General features: G+C 38.5%; 1 protein-coding gene across 1 annotated transcript in view; it reads right to left on the bottom strand.

The window, feature by feature from the left end:
• Positions 1–2,095: 2,095 nt before the first annotated feature.
• Positions 2,096–21,844, bottom strand: part of CAP2 (cyclase associated actin cytoskeleton regulatory protein 2) — a 41,000-nt gene continuing 21,251 nt past the window's right edge. The window contains exons 5-13 of the mRNA XM_081950938.1: positions 20,118–20,261; positions 19,479–19,564; positions 17,134–17,239; positions 12,781–12,982; positions 10,324–10,493; positions 7,466–7,589; positions 7,020–7,102; positions 6,495–6,635; positions 2,096–4,267 (exon numbers count right to left, since the gene is read on the bottom strand). Coding sequence (XP_081807064.1) covers positions 4,184–4,267; positions 6,495–6,635; positions 7,020–7,102; positions 7,466–7,589; positions 10,324–10,493; positions 12,781–12,982; positions 17,134–17,239; positions 19,479–19,564; positions 20,118–20,261 — 1,140 coding nt within the window. The 3' untranslated portion in view covers positions 2,096–4,183. The remainder of the gene's footprint in view (positions 4,268–6,494; positions 6,636–7,019; positions 7,103–7,465; positions 7,590–10,323; positions 10,494–12,780; positions 12,983–17,133; positions 17,240–19,478; positions 19,565–20,117; positions 20,262–21,844) is intronic.

The raw sequence follows: 21,844 nt of genomic DNA on the forward strand, positions 1-21,844 counted from the left end.
CCTTCCCACCAAAGTGGTATATTAATCTACTCACAAATGTCTTCAGTCAAAATAATACAAACAAAAGGAAAAAATGCATAAAGAAAAAACAGCTTCAGATTTCCTTTGCAGCAAATCCAAGTACAATTAAAAATTTACTGTTTGTGATTATAAAGGTGATTATTCACCTTTTTTTCTATTATTCAGATTTTTTTTCTAATCCTCAAAACAAAAAATCCTAAGTACATTTTCCCCATTTTATTTAAACATCTATAAATTTTCCAGTCAACCAAAAATATATAGTTTTTTCTTTGGATAATTGTATTAAGAGGCTGTCCCTGACCTCTAATTGATATTAATTGGTCACTGATTGTGTTGTACTTAAGTATTGTCTTTGCTATATGCTGTATCCTTCCTGATTATAATAATAATGTTATTCCTTGTTTCTTGTGTCCTGAGTAAGTACATTGTATGATCAGCTAACAATGGCCAGTTCCAGTATCTTCCGATTCCCTGTTGCCCAAGATATTAAAAATTTAATAGACTCATTTCATCTTTCACTGTGTTGCATTCTCCCATATTCTCATAGAAAGTCTATCTTTGTGGTTTTCAATTTTTTTTCCTGCATAGCAACATCAGTATTTAGATGTTCTGGAGGTTTTACTCTCATTACCATTAATACTCTGAAAGGATCCTCAGCTTTTCTTCAATAGCATATTGAGGGCTTTCCAACTCTAACTGATCATCAGCATTACATCATCCATCACTTTACAGGTAGTCAACAAGTTGTGATGGCAGTTAAGACTGAAATTTCCATCACTAAGTGATGAGATCATAAAATGCAATTGCATTATTTAACATTGGCAATCCCTGTAACCATGGTTATCAGCATTAACTGAATTTCACAGTGGTTAGGCAAGGCAACTTTCTGCCAGCATCCCACAACCAAGTGGGGAAGTTGGCAATAAGTTGCAAGTACCCAGCCCGCAGGCAGGTAAGCGGCTGTTGCCGAGTGGAGGAGGGAGCAAGGTGGGTGAGTAAATGAGGGTGTTGCAGAAGTGCAGGTTGGGTTGGGAGCACAAGAGACAAGACAAGAAGGATCGACAATGTGTGTGGGTCAGATTCAATTATGGTGTGGTGTGATCCATATTGTGGTTGTGCAGGGGTATGTGACTGGCCAGCATGGCATTAGCACAAGAGTGGCTGGAAAGGTGTGCATGTGGGGGGAGATACTTAATCCAGCAATTTACAAGCTTCCCTTTCAGCTTCCCCACTGACTTTCTGGGGAAGCTGACAGGAAAGGTTGCAAATGGTGATCACAGGAGACTGCAACTGGTTGTAAGTGCAAACTGGTTGCCAATTGTCCAGATCATAATCACATGACTGGGAGGGTGCTGGAACAGCCAGAATTCTGAAGACTGGTTGTAACCATTCATTCAGTGCTGTCATAACTTCAAATGGTTGCTGAACAAATTGAGAACTAGGTTGAGGACTAGCTATATATTATCTATTTGTATGATTTTCCTGGTAAAATATAGGAGTGATTTACCGTACTTTTTCTCATGCAGTATGAAATGCTTTTGTGATTGTCACTAAAGTCTTCATCCACCTCTAGAATCTTCCTATATCACTGCTGCCCAATACAGGTATTTGCTTTAGCTGGGCAGCTGGCCTGGCCTTTGTGCTCTGGAACTTGCTAGGATATATAGTTGGCATATAGTGTTTGCGTTCTTCACTCATACCCTCCAGAAATACCATGATGTAGCAGGACTAGAGAGAGAAGCTGAACATAAATAAAATAATGGACTAAAAAATCTTTAAAATATTTTTAAAATAGCACAAACTATTTGCCACTTCTGATAGTTTTTACATTATCCATGTTGTTCAGTGCAGCATTTTTTTCCACATTCTGATACCCATTCTATAGAAATATTTTTTACAAAACATGAAAGCATAACAGAACTAAACATGGAGGGAAAATTAAATGTGTACATTCCCACTTGAGTGCTGTATGTGGTCTTTCTTACATATTAATGTGAGTAAGGCAGTGTTTTCCTATATGTTGCTGAATAGTTGGCTTAAAATAGTGTAATAAAGCTTATGTTCTACAGTTAAAGAAATTGCAATTTTATCTTTATTCATGCTAGATGAAAGTGGCATGTACTAAACTCACAACAGTATACATATTGATTAAACAAATACCAAAATTTTATTTACTGTAACACTAAATAGATATTGAAATTAAAAAAAAAACGTTAGTTGCAATAGTTACAGTATAGGTTCTGCTGTAGTTTGGTAAGCCTATTACTGTTTTGCTATTTGCAAAAATTTGCTATTTAGTAACCAATGATACATAGCAGAGTTACTGTAAGTACTGTGCACAGAAATCATACAGGTACTACATGTCACATCAGTGTTAAAAATTAACAATGTGGATTTTAGAAATCAAGCTTATATCCCTAAAAATACAATTTGAGTTCAAAAGTAATGGAGAAAAAGACTTTTCAAAGATTTGCATGCAAAGTTTACACATAGAAATAAAAACAACTACAACTCCACCTAATTTGAACGAATTTAAATCTCTAACACCTTTTTCTTTAAACTAGAAGCTGCTGAATTTCAATCTATGTCTATTTATTGCAGAATCCTTCACTTTCACGGTTAGGTTGTATTATAAATTTGCTACTATTCATTGAAAGCCTAGTGGCAGGAGATAGTCACACAACATACAGCGAAGATTAGCATTACATTTTAGAATAATAATCTTAACATTGTTAAGAGTTCCTGGAAAAGGGACTCCGAGGTAAGCTGAAATATAAGTGATCAAAGTTAAACATTCAGCAAACAGGTCAATATCTTTTTAAGCAGTGGTTACAAATAATAAGTAAAACTACTAGCAAAAGAAAGCAAAAATAGTACCAATAGTAAGTAATAGGTGCCTTGGGTGCAATCCCAAAACATCTGGATCACGACTTGAACACCATTAGCATTGACAAAAATCACCATCAGTCGACTGCAAAAAGGCAGCTTTACTTGGAACAACTTATCTCCTGTTATACCGCTAACATCATGCAACATCTGCTTATCCTGGGTCCTTGGGAAGGACTCTGAGATGTATAAAAATGTCAAACCTAATCGAAACAACTGACAATGTGTGACCAGCCATAATAATAAATAGCCAAGAACAGAAAACTTGGAACATTTGGTGTCACTAGAGTTTGGGCATTTTTTAAAAAAAGTATTGATCAGTGTGAACATAGGACTGCAGGTGATAAGAGCCCTTACAGATGCTCCACTTGTTGGCCTCCCGAGTGGTAAGAATAGAAGATGGAAGCATATAACTAAAGTATAATTAAAACATCTGGCTTTCTTTTCCATTAGCAAATATTCTCCACAGAGTTGGTACTTTCAAAAGCATTAAAAACTACAGATTTCTTGAGGTTCAGCTATAGTACATGATCTCAATTCCATGAAGTAAAATACCTTAACGTATTATTTATTGTTATTGGTTATTTTTGTTCACCAATCACTAAAAAAAGGAATATACTGACATATTACAAATTGTATCAGGCTTACTGTATGAAATAGCTACTGGCTTAACTCTAACATCTTCATGCATTCATATGATACCTTGAGTATATTATCTGTAAATAAAGGCAAATTGTAGATATTTTAGAAAATGTCAGGTTACTTACAAAAAGTGTACAGAGATTGAACAGAATGATTTCCAAGCATGTGCAATCATGGCAGAATGCCATGTTTTCTTGAAATAGAATTATGCATTTTCTTATATATACAGTATATATATGCTTTCCTCCAATAATTACCTCAGTGCGGAAAAATACTATATGTAAAGCAATTGATTTTAGGCCATAGAATAGCTTCTTTAAAATCTACTAACTGCAATGTAAACTACTGGCGTCTACACCAAACTGCAGTAATGTCAAGAAATCACACGCATAGTGACATCATGCAAATGCTTCAATAATACTTGCATCCTACCTTCTGACACAAGCAGATAATTTGTAGTATTTGCATGATAACATCATCACGCATGAATCATCATTTGCCCCAGGTGCCCTCCCCCTGTGGAGACACCCATGGTGCAAATTAGTGCTACTTTTTTGTTCTTCGTACTGCTATTTTCTTCTGGCAGAACTTCTTTAGAGATTATGATCAGCAGTTTCTGTACGGCCTATGGAAACTAACCCATAATTTCTGTAGGGTCAGTAACCAATTTTGATCCATCCCATGATGTCTTAAACTGTTCAGGGACAGGAAATTCTTTCTGTAGGGAGACAAGATAGACAATATGAGTTGGCTAAATAAGTGTTGGTTATCAAAACAATATCACTTTGATTAACTTTCAGAGCTCAGAAACATCTGTATTATCAAGCAGCCATATCATTACAGATACTGTATCAATACTATAGACAGAGTACAGGTAATCCTCAACTTATGATCACAATTGAGCCCAAAATCTCCGTTGCAAAGCAAGATAGTTAAGGGAGTTTTGCCCCATTTATGTGTAAGTTCTTTATACTTTTGTGTTTCTAATTGTTACTGCTTGATTTTGTAAAAATTTCACTTCCGTACGCTACTGCATATAAATAAGGTAGCACCATGGCCCAGAACTGCTCAGTTTATATTTCCTTGTCTTTTGTCATCTACATTACACAATGTTCTAACATTTCTGCAGATGTTGTCATCCCCTAAACTTCTCTGAGATGTGAAGGCTAATTTGGGAAATGCATGTGTACTTTGTTGTGGATACACATTTTTGCACAGTGCTGTCATAAGCATCATCAGTTGTTTGAATGTGCAAATGCATACAACAGGGTACATTGATTTTTTTAAAAAGGTTGCTAGGATAAGTTCTACGCATATTGCTCAACACAGTTGGAAAAAAAGAAGAAGTGGGTCACTCATATGTACCCAGCATGCGCGTGTAATGCTTTATCTCGTTTTTCTCGCCATGTGCATGTATGCATACAAACTGCACTGTTTTGTTTTTCTGTGGCATAATATATGTGGATATATGCATACTTTTGTAGTTATTTACTTATTTATTTTGTCATATTTATGTAGTGTATATTGGACGTGGTGTCCCTTTGAGAGCTTTATGCAATGAAATTTAATTTTAATGTATGCCGATTGGTGTACATTCAACATGACAGTAAAGTTATTCTAAGTCTAAGTCATCTAATTTCACATCAAGAATGTACGGGAAAAAAAACCTATGCCGCACAGAACTCAGCCTGATGGATTCAGGACGTTCACTAGAGGGCAACAACCCTCCTCTAACATTGCTTCCTAGCAACTAATGCACATTGATTTTGGAAAAGGTAAATAACCATCAAGATACAATTTTACATTTTCTATTCAGTTCTTTAGAGGCTCTGTTAGGATCTTCCAGCAGTTGCAAAACAATCAGGGATACTAAGCAGTTTTGCTTCTTCCTCCTTTTGGAAGAGTGAAAAGTAACAAAATAATAATAATTCTACCATAGCATAAATACCCACCCACCCCAATTTTTGTCTCTTTCCCACCCCTCCCTTGTGAATATGTAAGGATGAAAATCAAAATAACTACAATAAGAGGCATTGGACTTTCTGGACGACAGTTTCAGTCGCACAAGGCTGAGTAGTGAATAAGCCATTGCCATTTAATAGTTGTTTAGTAAGCAGCACTGACTGGATCAGTTATTTTGTCCCCCAACAAATCCAAGATAATGTGGAGATAAATAATTTTTCTACACTCCTTGACCTAACCACTTAGCCAACAAGTTTGTATATGTTAACTGCTTTCTCATATGTATATGTTAACAGTTAAGGATATTGTATAAATCACTCTATCGTGCAAGCTTAACAGGATTAGAAGAGTTAAATCCCATATTAAAGACTTTAAGGGAAATGCTTCATTTTAGTGATTTATCAAATATGCATGTTGCCAATTTCATTTTGACTCATGACTGCTTACAGCACTGAAAATTTCCATGATATATTTAGCAGTGTACAAATAATAAAATATCATAAATAGAAACATTAAAATATATACAGTAAACTAGCAAGCAAATTTTGACTAGTAAAAAGAGTTTGGTCTTGTGGTGAAGGCACCAGCCTAGAAACCAGAAGACTGAGTTCTGCCTTAGGCATGAAAGCTGGGAAGGTGGGAGGGATGACTCTCTCTCAGCCCAACTCATCACACAAAGTTGTTGTGGGAAAATAGGAGAAGGAAGTCTTTTCCACTTTGAGTTGTTTATAAAAAAAATAAAACTGGATAAAAAGAGGTCTAAATAACAACACCAACACAAGAACTTTTTGAAGGTAAAACTGCCCAGAGTCCTATGGGACACAAGCTGCTCTATATTCTACAAACAACTCTATTGTGGTCATACAAACCAATTTTGTTTACTTGCTTGCTGTCCCAAAAAGCTTTTTCAAGACAAAATAAGTATCAGTGATACAGTAAAGGATTCAGTTATGTTTCTATGTTTTGTAAAATGTAGTACTTACATAGTCGCCATTCACTGGTACCAGGATGTTCATTTCAGATGACTTAGCACTTACAATCTCACAATCTAATGATTCCTCACTAAGGTATATATGGCAGCCTTCAGTTTTGTTCACTGAAATGGTTGGTACTTTCCCAAGTACCTAAGACAATAAAGTCAGAAATCGAAACTAAATAAATCTTTATCTCCCCAATAGGCTATTCCCTAACTCTGAGGCTCACATTGGCCTATGTGTAATTATTTTAACCTGCCTCAGAAGAGAAAAATAGGACATTCTTTAACATGAAAAAAAAATTGAACTAAGGGATATAAATAACTAAAAACAACATTTTTAACAATTAAGGCAGTGATTGTGTCAGTCCAAGCTTAGCTAATGTGCAGGACTCTTTCCCTCTATCCAGTTAGCTCTGCCATGCAAAATACCAATTGCATAAAGATGGGGAGATGGATCATTTTACAACTGAATAGTACTTTTTCCTATTTTGGATTTGTTTTTCCATACTAGTGTTATATGAAGATGGTTTACCTGTATCTGAATATCCTTGGAATTTATTACTTCAACAATACCAACAACATTGTCAAATACAAGGCCAAACTTTTTACAGTTGTCTGAAAAAGAAAGAAAGAAAAGGATTGTATAGACAGTTTATGCAGTTATATTGTTTTTATATAAGAAGGCATTTTTTGCCACTTCTTGAAAATACCTATGCATAACTTTAGTTATATGGTTATCCCTACAGATGTCAACAAAACTACCTTAAAATATTCAGCTAAGGCATAAACCCTTGTAGAATTGAGCAGTGTTACATGATGCTTATTTGGAAGAATAAACAAATGCTTGCCCAGAAGACTTGTAATGGACAGTGCGTTCCTAAACACGTTTATTTGAAATTAAGATCTGCTGTGCACCATAGGACCTGCTCAAGATAAATAAGCATTTCAGCTTTAGTCTTGTCCTAGAAGTGAACTTACCAATAGTAATGGAATTAACTTTTCCTTTTATCTGTACTGTAGATTTAGCGCACTTGAAGATGTAAGCTACTTGCTTCAGTTCAGTGTCTGAAATTAATAGGTCATTCTTGTCCTCCTGGTACTCCTGCATTGTTTGCAAAAAAAAAGTTTAATTGATCTTATATTAGCTGTTACCACAGGTGAGAAACTAGTATTTGCCCTTTCCTTTCAATCTCTACTGCTTAAAGAGAGTAAAGGCAAGGGGGGGGGGGGAGGGAAAACATAACTTGCAATTACATTCTACAATTGTTTTTTATCTGTTTCCCAATTTAGCAGTACATATCATTAGGACATAACACTGCTTACATTTAAGAAACTTTGGTATAGTTGTTAAGGTGCTGGTCCAAAAACCAGGAGACTGTGAGTTCTAGTTCCACCATAGGCATAAAGTTGGCTGGGTGACTTTGGGCTCTCTCAGCCCAACCCACCTCACAGGATTGTTGTGGGGAAAAAGGAGGCAGGAGTATTAGGAATGTTTACTGCCTTGAGTTACTGTACATATAAAGAGGTGGGATGAAAAAATATAACAACAGCAATACATAACATGTATTAAAAAAGAAATACAGTTCAAAATGGAAATCAATACAGTACGTTAAATATTTGTATGTAAAATAAAGCACAGAAGGAACCAATTACTTATTTGCTGCATATGCTCCCTGCAACATACATATTACAGATCCTAGAATACTCCCAGGACACACAGCTAAAATTTGGCAGCAAACTTTCAATTCAGTAATATGGTTCCATCCTATGGTTGCTACCACTTTCAAATAAGGGGCCAATGACTAACACTAACCCTTAGCAGTCCTTGAGAGCAAAATGATTACTGTATTTTTTGAAGTATAAGACGTACCGGAGTATAAGACGCACCAAGGTTTTGAAGAGGCAAATTAAAAAAAGAAAGTAGGTAGGTAGGTAGATAGATGGATAGACAGGGAGAGAAAGAGAGAAATAAAGTAGGTAGGTGGGGAAAGACAGAGTAGTTAAGTAGGTATGTAAAGAGAGAGAAAAAAATAGAGAGAGAGGGTAGGTTGGTAGGTAGAGGAATAGAGAGAAATAGAAAGGGATAGAGAGAGAGAAATATAGTAGATAGGTAGGGAGAGAGAGAGTAGGTAGGTTGGTAGGTAGAGGGCTAGAGAGAGAAATAGAGGGAGAGAAATATAGTAGATAGGTAGGAAGAGAGAGAGTAGTTAGGTAGATAAAGGGATAGAGAGAAATAGAAAGAGAAATACAGTAGATAGGTAGGTGTTTCTGCTGGCACAGCATTTGATCAATGTAATTCTCATCAATCAGTTAAATGGCTTTCCAAAAGGAAAAAAAAGTTTTTGCACTCTGCAAACCTCCCAAAAACGGCCCGTTTTTCATGAAAATGGGCCCGTTCCCCCCCCCCCCCAAAAGGCATGAATAGCCTTGGGGGCTTGCAGAGTGCTCGGGGGGGGGGGGCGAGCAAAAAACGGCCTATTTTCATGAAATCGGGCCCATTTTTTGTCAAAAAAATTGCATACATAGCCTTATGGAGGCTTATAGAGTGCTGCTGGGAGCTGGGGAGGGGCACAAAAAATTGCCTGTTTTTTGCTCATTTCTGCCCTCCCCAGCCCCCAGGAGCTCTTTGAAAGCCTCCATAAGGGTATGCACAGCCATTTTGGTGAAGGGGGCGGGGCTTCAGGAGGCCAAAAATGCTGTATTTGGTGTATAAAACGCACCCAGATTTTCAGCCTCATTTTTGAGGAAAAAAGGTGCATCTTATACTCCGAAAATTCAGTAAATTATACTGTCTAGCCACAAAATGGTTTGTCATTTTTTAAAGAAAGCGTTCTATCTTGAACATTTGACCTTAGGTAAAGAAACAACTTATAATGTGAATGAAAATTAGTCAGCAATAAGTTAATGCTTCCACTTTTCCATTATGATACAAGCAAACATTGAATTTTGGGCTGAATTTTGTAAATCCAACAACATTCTTTTCTTCTCCTTTCTGTCAATTTCTTGGGATAAGGAATAGGGTCTTGCTCTTCAAAAGAAGTTGGAAATTACAGTAATTGAGAAATATGGCATCATACCAGTGCTTTGGTAACCCATAGAAGCCAAGAAGACTGAGTACTGGTATTTTACAGGGCTGCCTCTCCCACCGGATGAGATTGATTCTGTAGGCTTATCCTGACAGAAGCTGATGAAGGTCTCAGCCTTCATCAGGGAAAAGACTAGGATCTCTTGGCATGACTATAATGTTATTAATAATGTTATTATTATAATATTGATAAGGAAGAATAGAATGAGTTGTATTCACTGTTTTTCCTTTATTAGCAAATGCACAAGGAATCATTTTCATTCCTCATTCAGCCAGAATGCAATCTCTGTAAATATGGAAATGTCTTCTTTCTTACCTGGTAACAATTTAAACAGTAAACAGTAACAGAGTTGGAAGGGACCTTGGAGGTCATCTAGTCCAACCCCCTGCTCACACAGGAGTCTCACACTAAATGTAAAGTAGAATACTATATGATATAGAGTTCCTATATGATTTCCAATCTACAGTAAATTACAACCCTGCTACTTCTTGGTGATTGCTCATCCAAGTATTAACCAGTCCCAGCCCTGCTTAGCTTCTCAGCTCATAAAGGCTAGCTAGATGTTGCTACCTGCTGGATCCAATATATGTTTCAATTGGTTATTTAAAATTCTTAGGAAGTAAAACTATTAAATCCTATTACAAAAAAAAAAATCAAGCACACAATTCTTAGGTAACAATTCAATGGAAAAGTCAATTACAATCAATTGTAAGATAATTTCCAGGTTACCCACAAGTGAGTTGAACTTACCACTCTCCATTTCTTGCCTTCAAGTTCTAACACAGGAGAGTAACTCTTTTGAGGAAGTACTTTGGGAGCCTCAGAAGCATAGGTTTTGGTAGGAGATTGCATTGGTACTCCTTGAGCACGCAGACTGGGATTTTTATGGGTCTTCTGGTCATCAGAGACATGTCGAAGCCCTATAAAAATCACAAGCAATAGTAGAAACTTTAAAAAGTTTTTTTTATTTATAAGCTTTGCTTTGTTAACATATGATACTCAAAGTAGTATTCATGTACTGTATTTCGTAAATTGACATATATTTGAATACATCTATTTGTAGAACATTCATTTGATTTAACTGTCAAATTTAAAAAAAAAGGTAGAGCTTAAGGTTTCTGAGAAAGTAAGGAATAACCTTAAGTCTCCTGGGATAATTCATGTTGCAAGAGGTACTCTCAGCCTTTAAATGTTATCTGAACCAGAATCATGAGACAAGCTCTCCAGATGTCAGCATCTCCCATGACCTTTCATGTTATTGCCAAAAGCTGTTGGAAGTTGCTAACATTAACAATGGGAGGACCATAGCTTCTTTGTCCTAGCCTAAGGTATTTATTTTCGGTGTTCTTATTGACCTAAGTGTCCTCCAGTTCACTGCCATATTTATTTGTTTGAGTATTTATTTAAATTATATAGCTGCCCGTATGTCAATCAACTCTGGGCAGTGCCCAATTAATGTCCTTATTGATCTGAGTATTCTCCAGTACAAATGTGGGTATTTATATTTCAGTAAATCCCTAGTTTAGGTAGTAAGTGATGTATAGCTGGCCCCATGCACATACAACCATAAATGTGGTTGTAGTATTTAAAATAGGACAACAGATTCAAAAATGGGCCTGCACTGTGCCTCAGAAATAAAACATGAATGTGGACTTCTAAGGAAAAAATGGCCAACTGAAGAAGGCTCACCTAAAGAATAAAGATCAACTAAAAGTAGAGAATAAAGATCCAGCAGAATAAAGAACCAGTGAGTAGATCGGCTAATCGTAATTCCTTTCTGGACAAGGAAAGGATTTGAGATTGCCGACAAGTGCTCCAAACACTTGCTCCTCATGAGAAGATTGAAAGACTGCAGTCTCCAGCAGGCTTAAACTCTGGGAGACAAGGGAGTGGGGGTGCTTTTAAGGGTACTGGGTTCACATACTTCCTTTTCTAATCATTTTCAGAAATTGCTTGTTAACTGCTTTTCAGCTATAAGGTATGTTTGATTCAACAAGTTGAAAACACCAGGTGAGTTCCTTCCAACCCTTAGTGAAAAAAGTTTACAACTTTGGATTTTATTTTATTTTTCTTTTGAAATAAACGGCAAAAGGGTGAATTAGAACGTTGATTTTGGCACTCCGTTCTCCACTAACAACCAATGTTCCACGCAACAACCAACATATTTGTTTAATGAACACTACGCAGAGAGCAAGAATTGTGGTTGTTAAATGAGGCAATTAAATGTGTGCCTTGCTTAATGAGCACAGCAATGTAGAACCATCACTCCAGGTTTAATTGGGGCCCTAAGTTGAGGACTAACTGTAATGGCAGATAGCATTAAGATTAACTTCAGGGTCCATTGCTCAAGAATATGTCAAATGTTTCAAAAAATTTATTCCATTCTGTATTAGTAAATCAAATTTAATTGTTCTTCTCTTTTACCTGTAATATTCAGTTCCTTCTATTCCTACTGATGTCCAACCTTCAAAGCCCATTCTATCATTTTTTCTAAAAAGAACTGAAAACAAAAATATTTTCCCATGGGAAGGATTCTTATAATTAATTTCAAAGTCCATTTCAAATCCATCTGGACCCTTAGTCTTCTTGTAACTTTCCAAAATCAATACTCTAAAAACCTTTTTGCTGTTTATAAATAGCAAAAATATTTTTTCTTAAACTCATACTCAAAACTTCATTTACTAAGGAGAAGGAGACTGCAATAAAAACTTGCTGTTCTGAAAGTCCTTAATACCTGGTAAGCAGTAAAAATAAAACAAAATCCAAAAGTGATTAAGAAATGAGGTTTGGTTGAGCTTTGTGTCCACACAGGCTACATTAGACTGTATGCTTAGATGGAATCCCTTGACTCCCAGCTGCTCACATAAGCCAACCACTAAAACTTGGGTTCCTGTAGCCTACTCACAAGAAGGAGCTGTCTGGAGTACATATGGGCAATCTCACAATCTCAACTTTCTCCAGAAGGTTTCACCAGCCATGATCCAGCACCTGGCTGCCAATCTCCATCATAAATGCCGTCCCCACTGCTTTTCAGGGATGTTCAGCTCACCATTTCTTCACCAGAAGTGTCTGCAGTGTCAGATTTCCAAGTTAAGCATTTTTAGCATAAAGATGTTTGCATTCATGAAAGCAAGTGTTTTTAACTTTTATGAGAAAACGTAGAGAGAAATGGTTTGAAGAGATGCTAAGTTATGGTAGGCTTCATACCTTTAGTAATTGTTTCTCCCTGGTTCAATTGTGCAAATAAGGCTGAACGAGATGCCGTTGCATCATCTTTTGCATTTTCTGTATCGATGGCAGGAGGAGGTCCTGGTGGCGGAGGTGGCGGAGGAAGTGGTGGTGGAGGTGGAGGGAGGCCTTGTTTGTTCCCTATAGCAGGAAAACTTGATGCTGCTGATGCTACTGGACCCTAATTATATTGTTTTGAAAGTAAACAGATGGAGTTTTTGTAAAGTGTAATTTTAGTCCCATGTTGTAAAACAAGCAAATGAACAATTCAGCTAGTAGACAAAAAAGAGGAGATATTTCTCTATAACAGCCATACAGATAGTCCTCGACTTGCACCAGTTCATTTAGTGACTATTCAAAGTTAAAACATCACTAAAAAAATAAGATATGACCATTTTCCACACTTACAACCGTAGCAACATCTGTATGATCCTATGATCAAATGCTTGGCAGTTGACTCATATTTGTGACGGTTGCAGTGTCGCAAAGTCACGGGATCCCCTTTTGTGACCTTCTGATAAGCAAAGTCGATGAAGAAACCAGATTCACTTCAGAGCCATGTCACTAACTTAACAATTGCAGTGACTCACTTAACAACTGTGGCAAGAAAGGTTGTAAAATGGAGCAAATTTCACTTAACAAATGTCTCACTTAAAACAGAAATTTTAGGCTCAATTGTGGTCGTAAGTTGAAGACTGCCTTTGCCCATCAGCTATTTCACCTGGTAACTAGACTTTCATTGCAGCTTGAAAACAGGTGGTGTAACATTTAAGCTTTATAAAGACAACACTAGTGTACATTTACAGAAGAAACACCTTAAACAAAAGATCTACATCTCTGGGCCATGGTCCACCTGTTCTAGTAGGTTGTTATATGATCTTCTGAGCTTCACAGTCTCTTTTTTTGTCTGGGTATATGAATGAACAGAACAATATAGGACTCTGTAATTATATGAAGCATACAAAACTTTATAGGGCTAGAGCCTTTTCACCAACAGAATGCGATTTTAGTCTTTCAGGATTTTACTAAGTGGATATTAAGTGGATGTTCAGTTAAAACATAAGCATTTTTCAGATGTTGAGAAGATATATATTTGTGAACAAGTACATTAAAGATAAACTTAGAAAACTTAGAATAAACACCTACAAATTAATCTGGTTAAAGGCAGGCAGAATTAATATCCTTAAGAAATACATACAAATATATGTCCAAGAGAGTGTTAGGGGTTTGTAAAAATACGGAGAGGTAGGCAAGATACACATAGTTCACAAAGGCTGAAACATTTGGTGGATTTCTTTTATTTTTGGACTTTGGTGTGCCTATTTTAGAGCTTATAATGTAGTTTTCATGTTTCCTACCTCAAAAGGGCAGGAAACTGCTGTCAGTTTCCACCTCTAGCCCGAGGAGAGGAAGCTCCAAGAGAAACAAAAGTGCTGTGCTTCACATTCAAGCACCAAGGCGCTTCTGGGTTGAAAAGAGTATCCAGTGACATCACTGTTGCCTTGGAGACGCCCAGTTGGGGCTCCTTTCATGTCCCTATTAATGCGCCCACTGAAGTGGTACCTATTTATCTACTCACGTTTGCATGCTAGCACACCCCGTCACACAGTAGCACTTGGGTCTCGAATGTGGGCCTGCTGTTTGTCAACCCAGCGTTCTAACCACGTGTGCCACCACACTCCTCAAGGGCTGTGCTAACCAATAACAAAACAAAACATGAACAAAGCCATGAGATTTATTAAGTATAGTTTATGGCTTTGTGTTATATGTATATCGAGCCACTCTGTCTTGTTCAAAAACCACAAACAAAGGAAGTCATGCAGGGGTGAAAATTGAACGGTTCTATCCGGTTCAGGCAAACAATTAGCGGCTGCAGTGAGAGGCTCCACCCACCCACCCTGACATCATCACGTCCCGTGACGCTCTGCGCATGTGCGGAAGATCCCCCGCGCGCTCACATTTGCAAACCGGTAGCGAAGGTAAATTGATTTCACCTCTGAGGTCATGCCTTACTGCAAAAGGCATATCAAATTGCCTAGGGACTTTTATGATTGTTTGTTTGTTTGATCTGTGTGTCTCTCATCTTGTCTAGAATATATGTTAAGCATTAGAGCACCTTTGCCAGTTCAGTATTAATGACCCAATGAAATTGGCTATGTTGCTATGACAAATATCTCATTGCTCACAAAACGTTACCTTTACATATCAACAACCGTCTTTGAAACATGCTAAAGCTGGAAGCTATAATTAAAAATGCAATGGTTCAGCCAAAACCAAACATGCCTCCTTATAATTTAGTAGCACAGCCACTCAGTCACTGTGTGAGGGTTATTAATCAGTATCTTTGCTCATTGTACTTCTACTCCAGTTTTTAAATGTGATCTTTAGTGGGAGAAGAAGAGAATTAAGAAGTCCAACACTCTCATCTCTTCTCCATTTACAAGTTCCAAGTGAATTCTAGAGACAAGCTTTTTAGTTACTGCTGTCATTCATGAAGCACTAATTTTGGATTATTACTATAACTTCCATTTAAAACCTGATATTCATCCATTTGACATAACGGTTTCCATGAAAATTAATGTGAAAATGATATGTAGCAACCTCCAATAAATATTTTGGCACAAGTATTATCATATATTATTAGTTGGCACAATGTATTGTCATATACATTGCCTAACCATTTGAAATAATGGACAATAACAAAAGAGAACAGCTGTCCCCCAAGGAGGCAGCTGACATAAACCTAGGAGACAGACATTGTAAACATTTGTGCTAAATAGTTTTTATAAGCTGTTTATAAAGATTTATTGTTAAAACATCTGCTCAGATTTAATGTAATGAATTGCTAGCAATAGCAAACACCTGCTGCATGAAGGCAAGGTCAACTCTTGAGGACCTGTAACATGCCTGAGGAATGATGATGATTTTACAGAAGCCATAAACTGAACTCTGTGTATTAAAATACACAGAAAAGGCAATTTAAGTAATTTTAAAAACCAAGTTAGGTAAAGCTGCAAAAGAATGCATGAACAAATGGGGGAAAAACCAACCAATATTATTGGCTTGGCTGGGACATATTGTTCTTTGTGATGATTAAATGTTTAAAACGTAGATCCAAGTCAGTGGTGGTATTCAGCAGGTGGAGAACCAGCAGCAGAAATTTTGAGTAGTTCGGAGAACTGGCAAATACCATCTCTGACTGGCCCCGCCCCCATCTATTCTCTGCCTCCTGAGTCCCAGCTGATCGGGAGGGAATGAGGATTTTGCAGTAACCTTCCCCTGGAGTGGGGAGGGAATGGAGATTTTACAGTATCCTTCCCCTGCCACGCCAACCAAGCCATGCCCATAGAACCGGTAGTAAAAAAAAATGAATCTCACCACTGATCCAAGTATACAGATAGTCCTTGGGTTACAACCATTCATTCCGCAATGGGTTCAAAGTTACAACAATGCTCAACAAGAGGACTTATCATGGTTCCTTGGAGTTCTGGTCATTGCAGCATCTCCACAATCACATGATTGAGATCAGGGTGCTTGGAACCCAGCTCACAATTATGACATCATAGTGAGTCACAGTCACATGACTGCAGTTTCTAATGATCCCTGTTGGAGAGCAAAGTCAATAGGGAATCCAGCAGGAGATGTGTTTAGGTCAGGGGATGTGATCAGAATACTGAATAACAGAGTTGGAAGGGACCTTGTAGATCATCTAGAACAACCCAATGCTCGAGCAGGAAACCCAATATAATATTCTAGGTGTGCCCTTACTAAGGCTTTATAGAGTGGAACCAGTACCTTATGTGATCTTGATTCAATTCCTCTGTAGGGATTGCATTGGCTTTTTTTGGCTGCTACCACACACTGCTGGCTCATATTTAATTGATTGTCCATTAGGACTCCAAGGTCCCTGATGTCCTCTCTTAATAATACGCATGGTCTTTGTTTAACTGACATAATTCTTCACTAAGTAATGTGGTCACATGAAGTTCCATTTTACAACTGTAACTTAGCAACAGAGTTCCTGGATCCACGGCCATCACAACCTGAAGATTACCTGCATATAGTTTTCCTCATTTTCTTGGAAACAGTCAATTGTGGAATCAAAGACACCAAGAGATAGAACATTTAAAACCTTCTCCTAACTCATTTATTTCATAAAGTTCTTTGTCCTGGAAATACACAGTTGCTGGGAACCAAAATGATATTTTTGTTTTTTCTCTTAGTTCAAGAATAATTTTAACCCCCTCCAACACTAAGTTGGGAACACTACTGTACAATAATGTATTAATTCTCTCTTTTTCACAGTGTAAAGGTAAGGAATAGAGCACTTACAGTTTTACTCCAGATGAGCCCAGTGGTGTGATATTCTTTTATGTATGCTTGAAGCTCTGTCCAAATATTCAGGAATGATTTCACCCAATCAATGTGACGCAAATCACTATAACACAATAAAAGCTATTTGAATCCCTTCTCATCTTTGGATCCCTTCTCATCTTTAACACAAGGAGAGAACTGCCACTGATGGTAATTTGTAATCACTTGAATCATGTTTAAAAAGCTACCTACTGAAATTCAATAAAGGTAGTCCTTGACTTAGGGCAGCAATTAGGAGAGAAAATTATGTCACCTACATGCTGGGTTATAAAGTGAGGCTCTACTGATTAATGATGGCAATCCCTGCATCCCAGTTGTCATCATTAACTGAATCTAGATGAGACATTTCTTCTTGGTTTCCCACAACAAAAGTCAGTAGAGTAGGGATGTCAAACTGACAGCCAGCGGCCCGGATGCATCACACACAGGCCACACCCATCCCAACTCCACGAAGGGGAAAAACATCATGAAATGTCACGTGACACAATGATTTTGACACCCGTGCAGTAGATAACCCAGCAGGAAGTTTGAATTCTCAGGCCTGCAGGCAGGTTAGTGGTTTTTCCCAGGAGGGGGTTAGGGGATACATAAGGGGGAGGGTACATGATATGTGCAGCATGGGGTATCTGATGCTGCAAGAGAGGGTTGGGATGAATGTGTGAGGTGGTGAATGAGGTGCTGTGTCGGTTAGTGTGGGTGTGTAATGCTATGTGTGTTAATATTTAAGATTTGTTTGTTTGTTTTATTGGATTTATATGCCGCCCTTCTCCCAAAGGACTCAGGGCGGCGTACAACATTAAAAAAACACATATCACAAAAGTTAAAAGAAAATTAGATAAATATTCAAAAAAACAAACCCAATTAATATGACAATAACATTTTAAAAATTAGATAAAATAAACGGGCCAGGCCGGCATGCTGGCAAAGCCAACTTTTTAGGGCGCATCGGAAGGACCGGAGGTCAGGGATTATGCGAAGCTCCGGGGGCAGCTCATTCCAGAGGGAAGGCGCTCCCACAGAAAAGGCTCTCCCCCTGGGGGTCACCAGCCGACACTGTCTGGCCGACGGCACCCTGAGGAGGCCAACTCTGTGGGATCGTACTGGACGGTGGGAGGCTACTGGTGGCAGTAGGTGGTCTCACAGGTACCCTGGGCCTAAGCCATGGAACGCTTTAAAGGTCATAATTAATACCTTGAATTGCACCCAGAAAACAACCGGCAACCAGTGCAGGCTGCCTAAAAGGTGTGTAACATGGGAGTACCTAGGTACCCCCATGATAACCCGCGCGGCCGCATTCTGGACCAGCTGAAGCCTCCGAGTGCTCTTCAAGGGCAGCCCCATGTAGAGAGTGTTGCAGTAGTCTAGGCAAGAAAGGACGAGGGCATGAGTGACTGTGCACAGAGCATCCCGATCCAGGAAGGGGCGCAACTGACGTACCAGGCGAACCTGGTAAAAGGCCCCCCTGGTCACAGCCATCAGGTGTTCTTCTAAACTAAGCCGTATATCCAGGAGGACTCCCAGATTGTGGGCCCTCTCTGAGGGGGCTAAAATTTCTCCCCCTATCATCAAAGATGGGGCAAGATGCACAAATCGGGATGACGGAAACCACAGCCACTCAGTCTTGGAGGGATTCAGCTTGAGCCTGTTCCTCCCCATCCAGATCCGCACAGCCTTCAGGCATCGGGACATCACGTCGAGGGCATCGTTTGGGTGGTTTGGGGTAGAGATGAAAAGTTGGGTATCATCAGCATATTGATGATACCGTACCCCAAAACCACGGATGATCTCGCCCAGCGGTTTCATATATTTGTTGAACAGGAGGGGTGAGAGAACTGACCCCTGGGGCACCCCACAAGTGATGCGCCTGGGGGTCGATCCCTGCCCTCCAGTCAACACGAACTGCGACCGATCTGACAGGTAGGAGAACCACTGTAAAACGGTGCCTCCCACTCCCAACCCCCCGAGTCGTCGCAGTAGGATACCATGGTCGATGGTATCAAAAGCCGCCGAGAGGTCTTATAGGACCAGGACAGAGGAGCAGCCCCTGTCCCGGGCCTGCCAGAGATCATCAACCAACACGACCAATGCTGTCTCCGTGCTGTACCCGGGCCTGAAACCCGACTGAAATGGATCCAGGTAGATTTGTAGACTTTAATTCCCAAAATTTTGGAAGTTGAAGTCTGTAAGTCTTAAAGTTGCCAAAATTGGACACCCCTGCTTTAGAATGTAATAATTCAGACACACCAGCCAAGTAACATAGTTAAATTGGTTGATGGAGGGGGTGGTGGGGAGTATTAACTTACCTATGCTTGTAGTCTTTTAACACCCTATTAGTATAAAATGTAGCAGCATCATTCATCTCCTTTACGTAGGGCCCTGGCTTAGCAGACTAAAAGAGAACACAGGAGCATTGTGTAAAACCACAGGAATCCATTTTTAAGAGAGAAAGAAAAGGTAAATGTAATCATGGGGGGGGGGGCGACGACAACTGATAGCTATTTTAAAGAAACGTAACTATATCAGAACTTTTGGAAGCCTCTTTTGCTGACCATGTTCTCTAAGAAAAGTAAGGTCACTTCATGATACCAGGTAACTGTTTAGGACTATGCTTGCAATTTCCTTGGCAGCAATATGGAAGCAGCCTGGAATATTTGCCACCGCCTTTTTCAGGAATGCGTTCATGACTTCACAGTTTAGACTACAGGCCTGGTGATCTCTTAGCCATGTACTAAACAGATCCAATAACTTTGCCATTGGTCAAGTCAACTAAATGTTTCCACCCACCAATCCCACTCTTGAGGGATAAAGTCCCATTCAACAAATATCTGCAAACAATGAGGCCTGAACTTGAGTCAAACCAACCCAAGGTTGCATGATAGATAAGGTTTTTTAAAACCTTATCTGTTTTTTAAAAATGTCCACTTCTAAAATTCAGGACTTACGATTGTTATCCATCCAAGAGCTGGAATACTTTCGCTGACAGCAGACAGATGATTAAACATATTGCTTCCACGATTTCTCTCTCTGAACGTCTGAATTTGCTGAATCTTTTCCGATATTGGTTTTAGAAGAATGGCAACTTCATTCTGCAGTATGAACAAAATGAAGAAATCAGTAGCAGAACAGAAATGTTTCTTTTTGTATGTGTATGTCCATGCATGTGTGCGCATACACACGCCTACGCAAACCAATTTTCTTGTCATTATTGAAACTGAGATCTTTTCAACATTTGTTCAGTGCGTTAAAGCTACCCAGCTCTAAAAACGCTTCTGCTATCAGAGAAGTCATATGTCTAATGTGATGATGATATGCTGTGTTTTGAAATATTTGGCGTTATACTGAATGATGAAATGTAGATAGACTCTAAACTAAAAAATCAACCTCCTGGGCTTTTTAAGGTTCTTACATGATGAATTGTCTTGTGAGGTAAAATGTGTTTCAGTTGTTATATATCTATCTGGGAGCCTTCCTGTTCATTCTACCAAGAGGATTCATAAATATTTCTTTTCTAAAGTTCTACCCTGATAGCACTAACATTAAGAATAGTCCAGAAGATATCAAAGTTATCAAAGACCCAGACAATTAGTGCTTATAGAAATTTATCCTTTTTAGGAAAATAAATCATCCATATTTAATAAGGAAAGACAGTCATTTTAAGTAATATTAAATGTCTATGATTCAAAAGTTATCTCATTCGTAAAGCCATAAAAATGTCTAGAGCCATATAGGAAATTGCAAAAAGCTCAGAACAAAAAACAGAAACAAAAACCTTGCTGTAATATGTTTAATAGGAATTATCCTAAATTATATAGGTCAGATCTTACATTTCTGGATGGCTAATTCTGAATCTATCTACCCTGATACCATTTTTAGAGCCTTCTTTTTAAGCAGTACCTTACACGAACACTTTCCCCCCTTTGTCTCATATTTTATGTACAGAGAAACCATTTTGTCAATCTTTTTAAGCTGCTTTTTTCTAACGTGCACCGTTCTCATGGCAGCTAAAGAGGTGAAACGCATCATAGCACTGTGAAATTTCATTAGCATTCTTCAATTTTTGTGCAGAGTAGATTCACTCAGGTTTTAAAAGCTTATCCTAGGGCAGTGAGTCTCAACCTTCCTAATGCCACGACCCTTTAATACAATTCCTCATGTTGTGGTGACCCCCAACCATAAAATTATTTTATGTTTTCCATATTTTTTCAAAAATATGTATTTTCTGATGGTCTTAGACGACCCCTGTGAAAGGATTGTTCGACCCCCAAAGGGGTCCCGACCCACAGGTTGAGAACCACTATCCTAGGGCAAGGATTCTCCACCAGCTTCAGCACAAATTAATAGTTTCCCCTTTCTTTCTAGTGCTGGAGAGGTCCCTTTGGGTAAGGAAGTTTGGTAAGATACTTAATAGCTGTTTTAATCCCATAGTACAATTGGTAGGAAGAGCCATGGTGGTGCAGTGGTTGAAATGCAGTAGTGCAGGCTAATTCTGCAACTGCCAGCAGTTTGATTCTTACCGGCTAAAGGTTGACTCAGCTTTCCATCCTTCTGAGGTTGGCAAAATGAGGTCCCAGATTGTGTGAGGGGCAATATGCTGACTCTGTAAACTGCTTAAGAAGGTTGTACAGCACTGTGAAGTGGTATATAAGTCTAAGTGCTATTGCTATTGCTA

Source organism: Natrix helvetica, assembly GCF_964273705.1.
Source record: "Natrix helvetica genome assembly, chromosome: 4".
NCBI lineage: Eukaryota > Metazoa > Chordata > Lepidosauria > Squamata > Natricidae > Natrix > Natrix helvetica.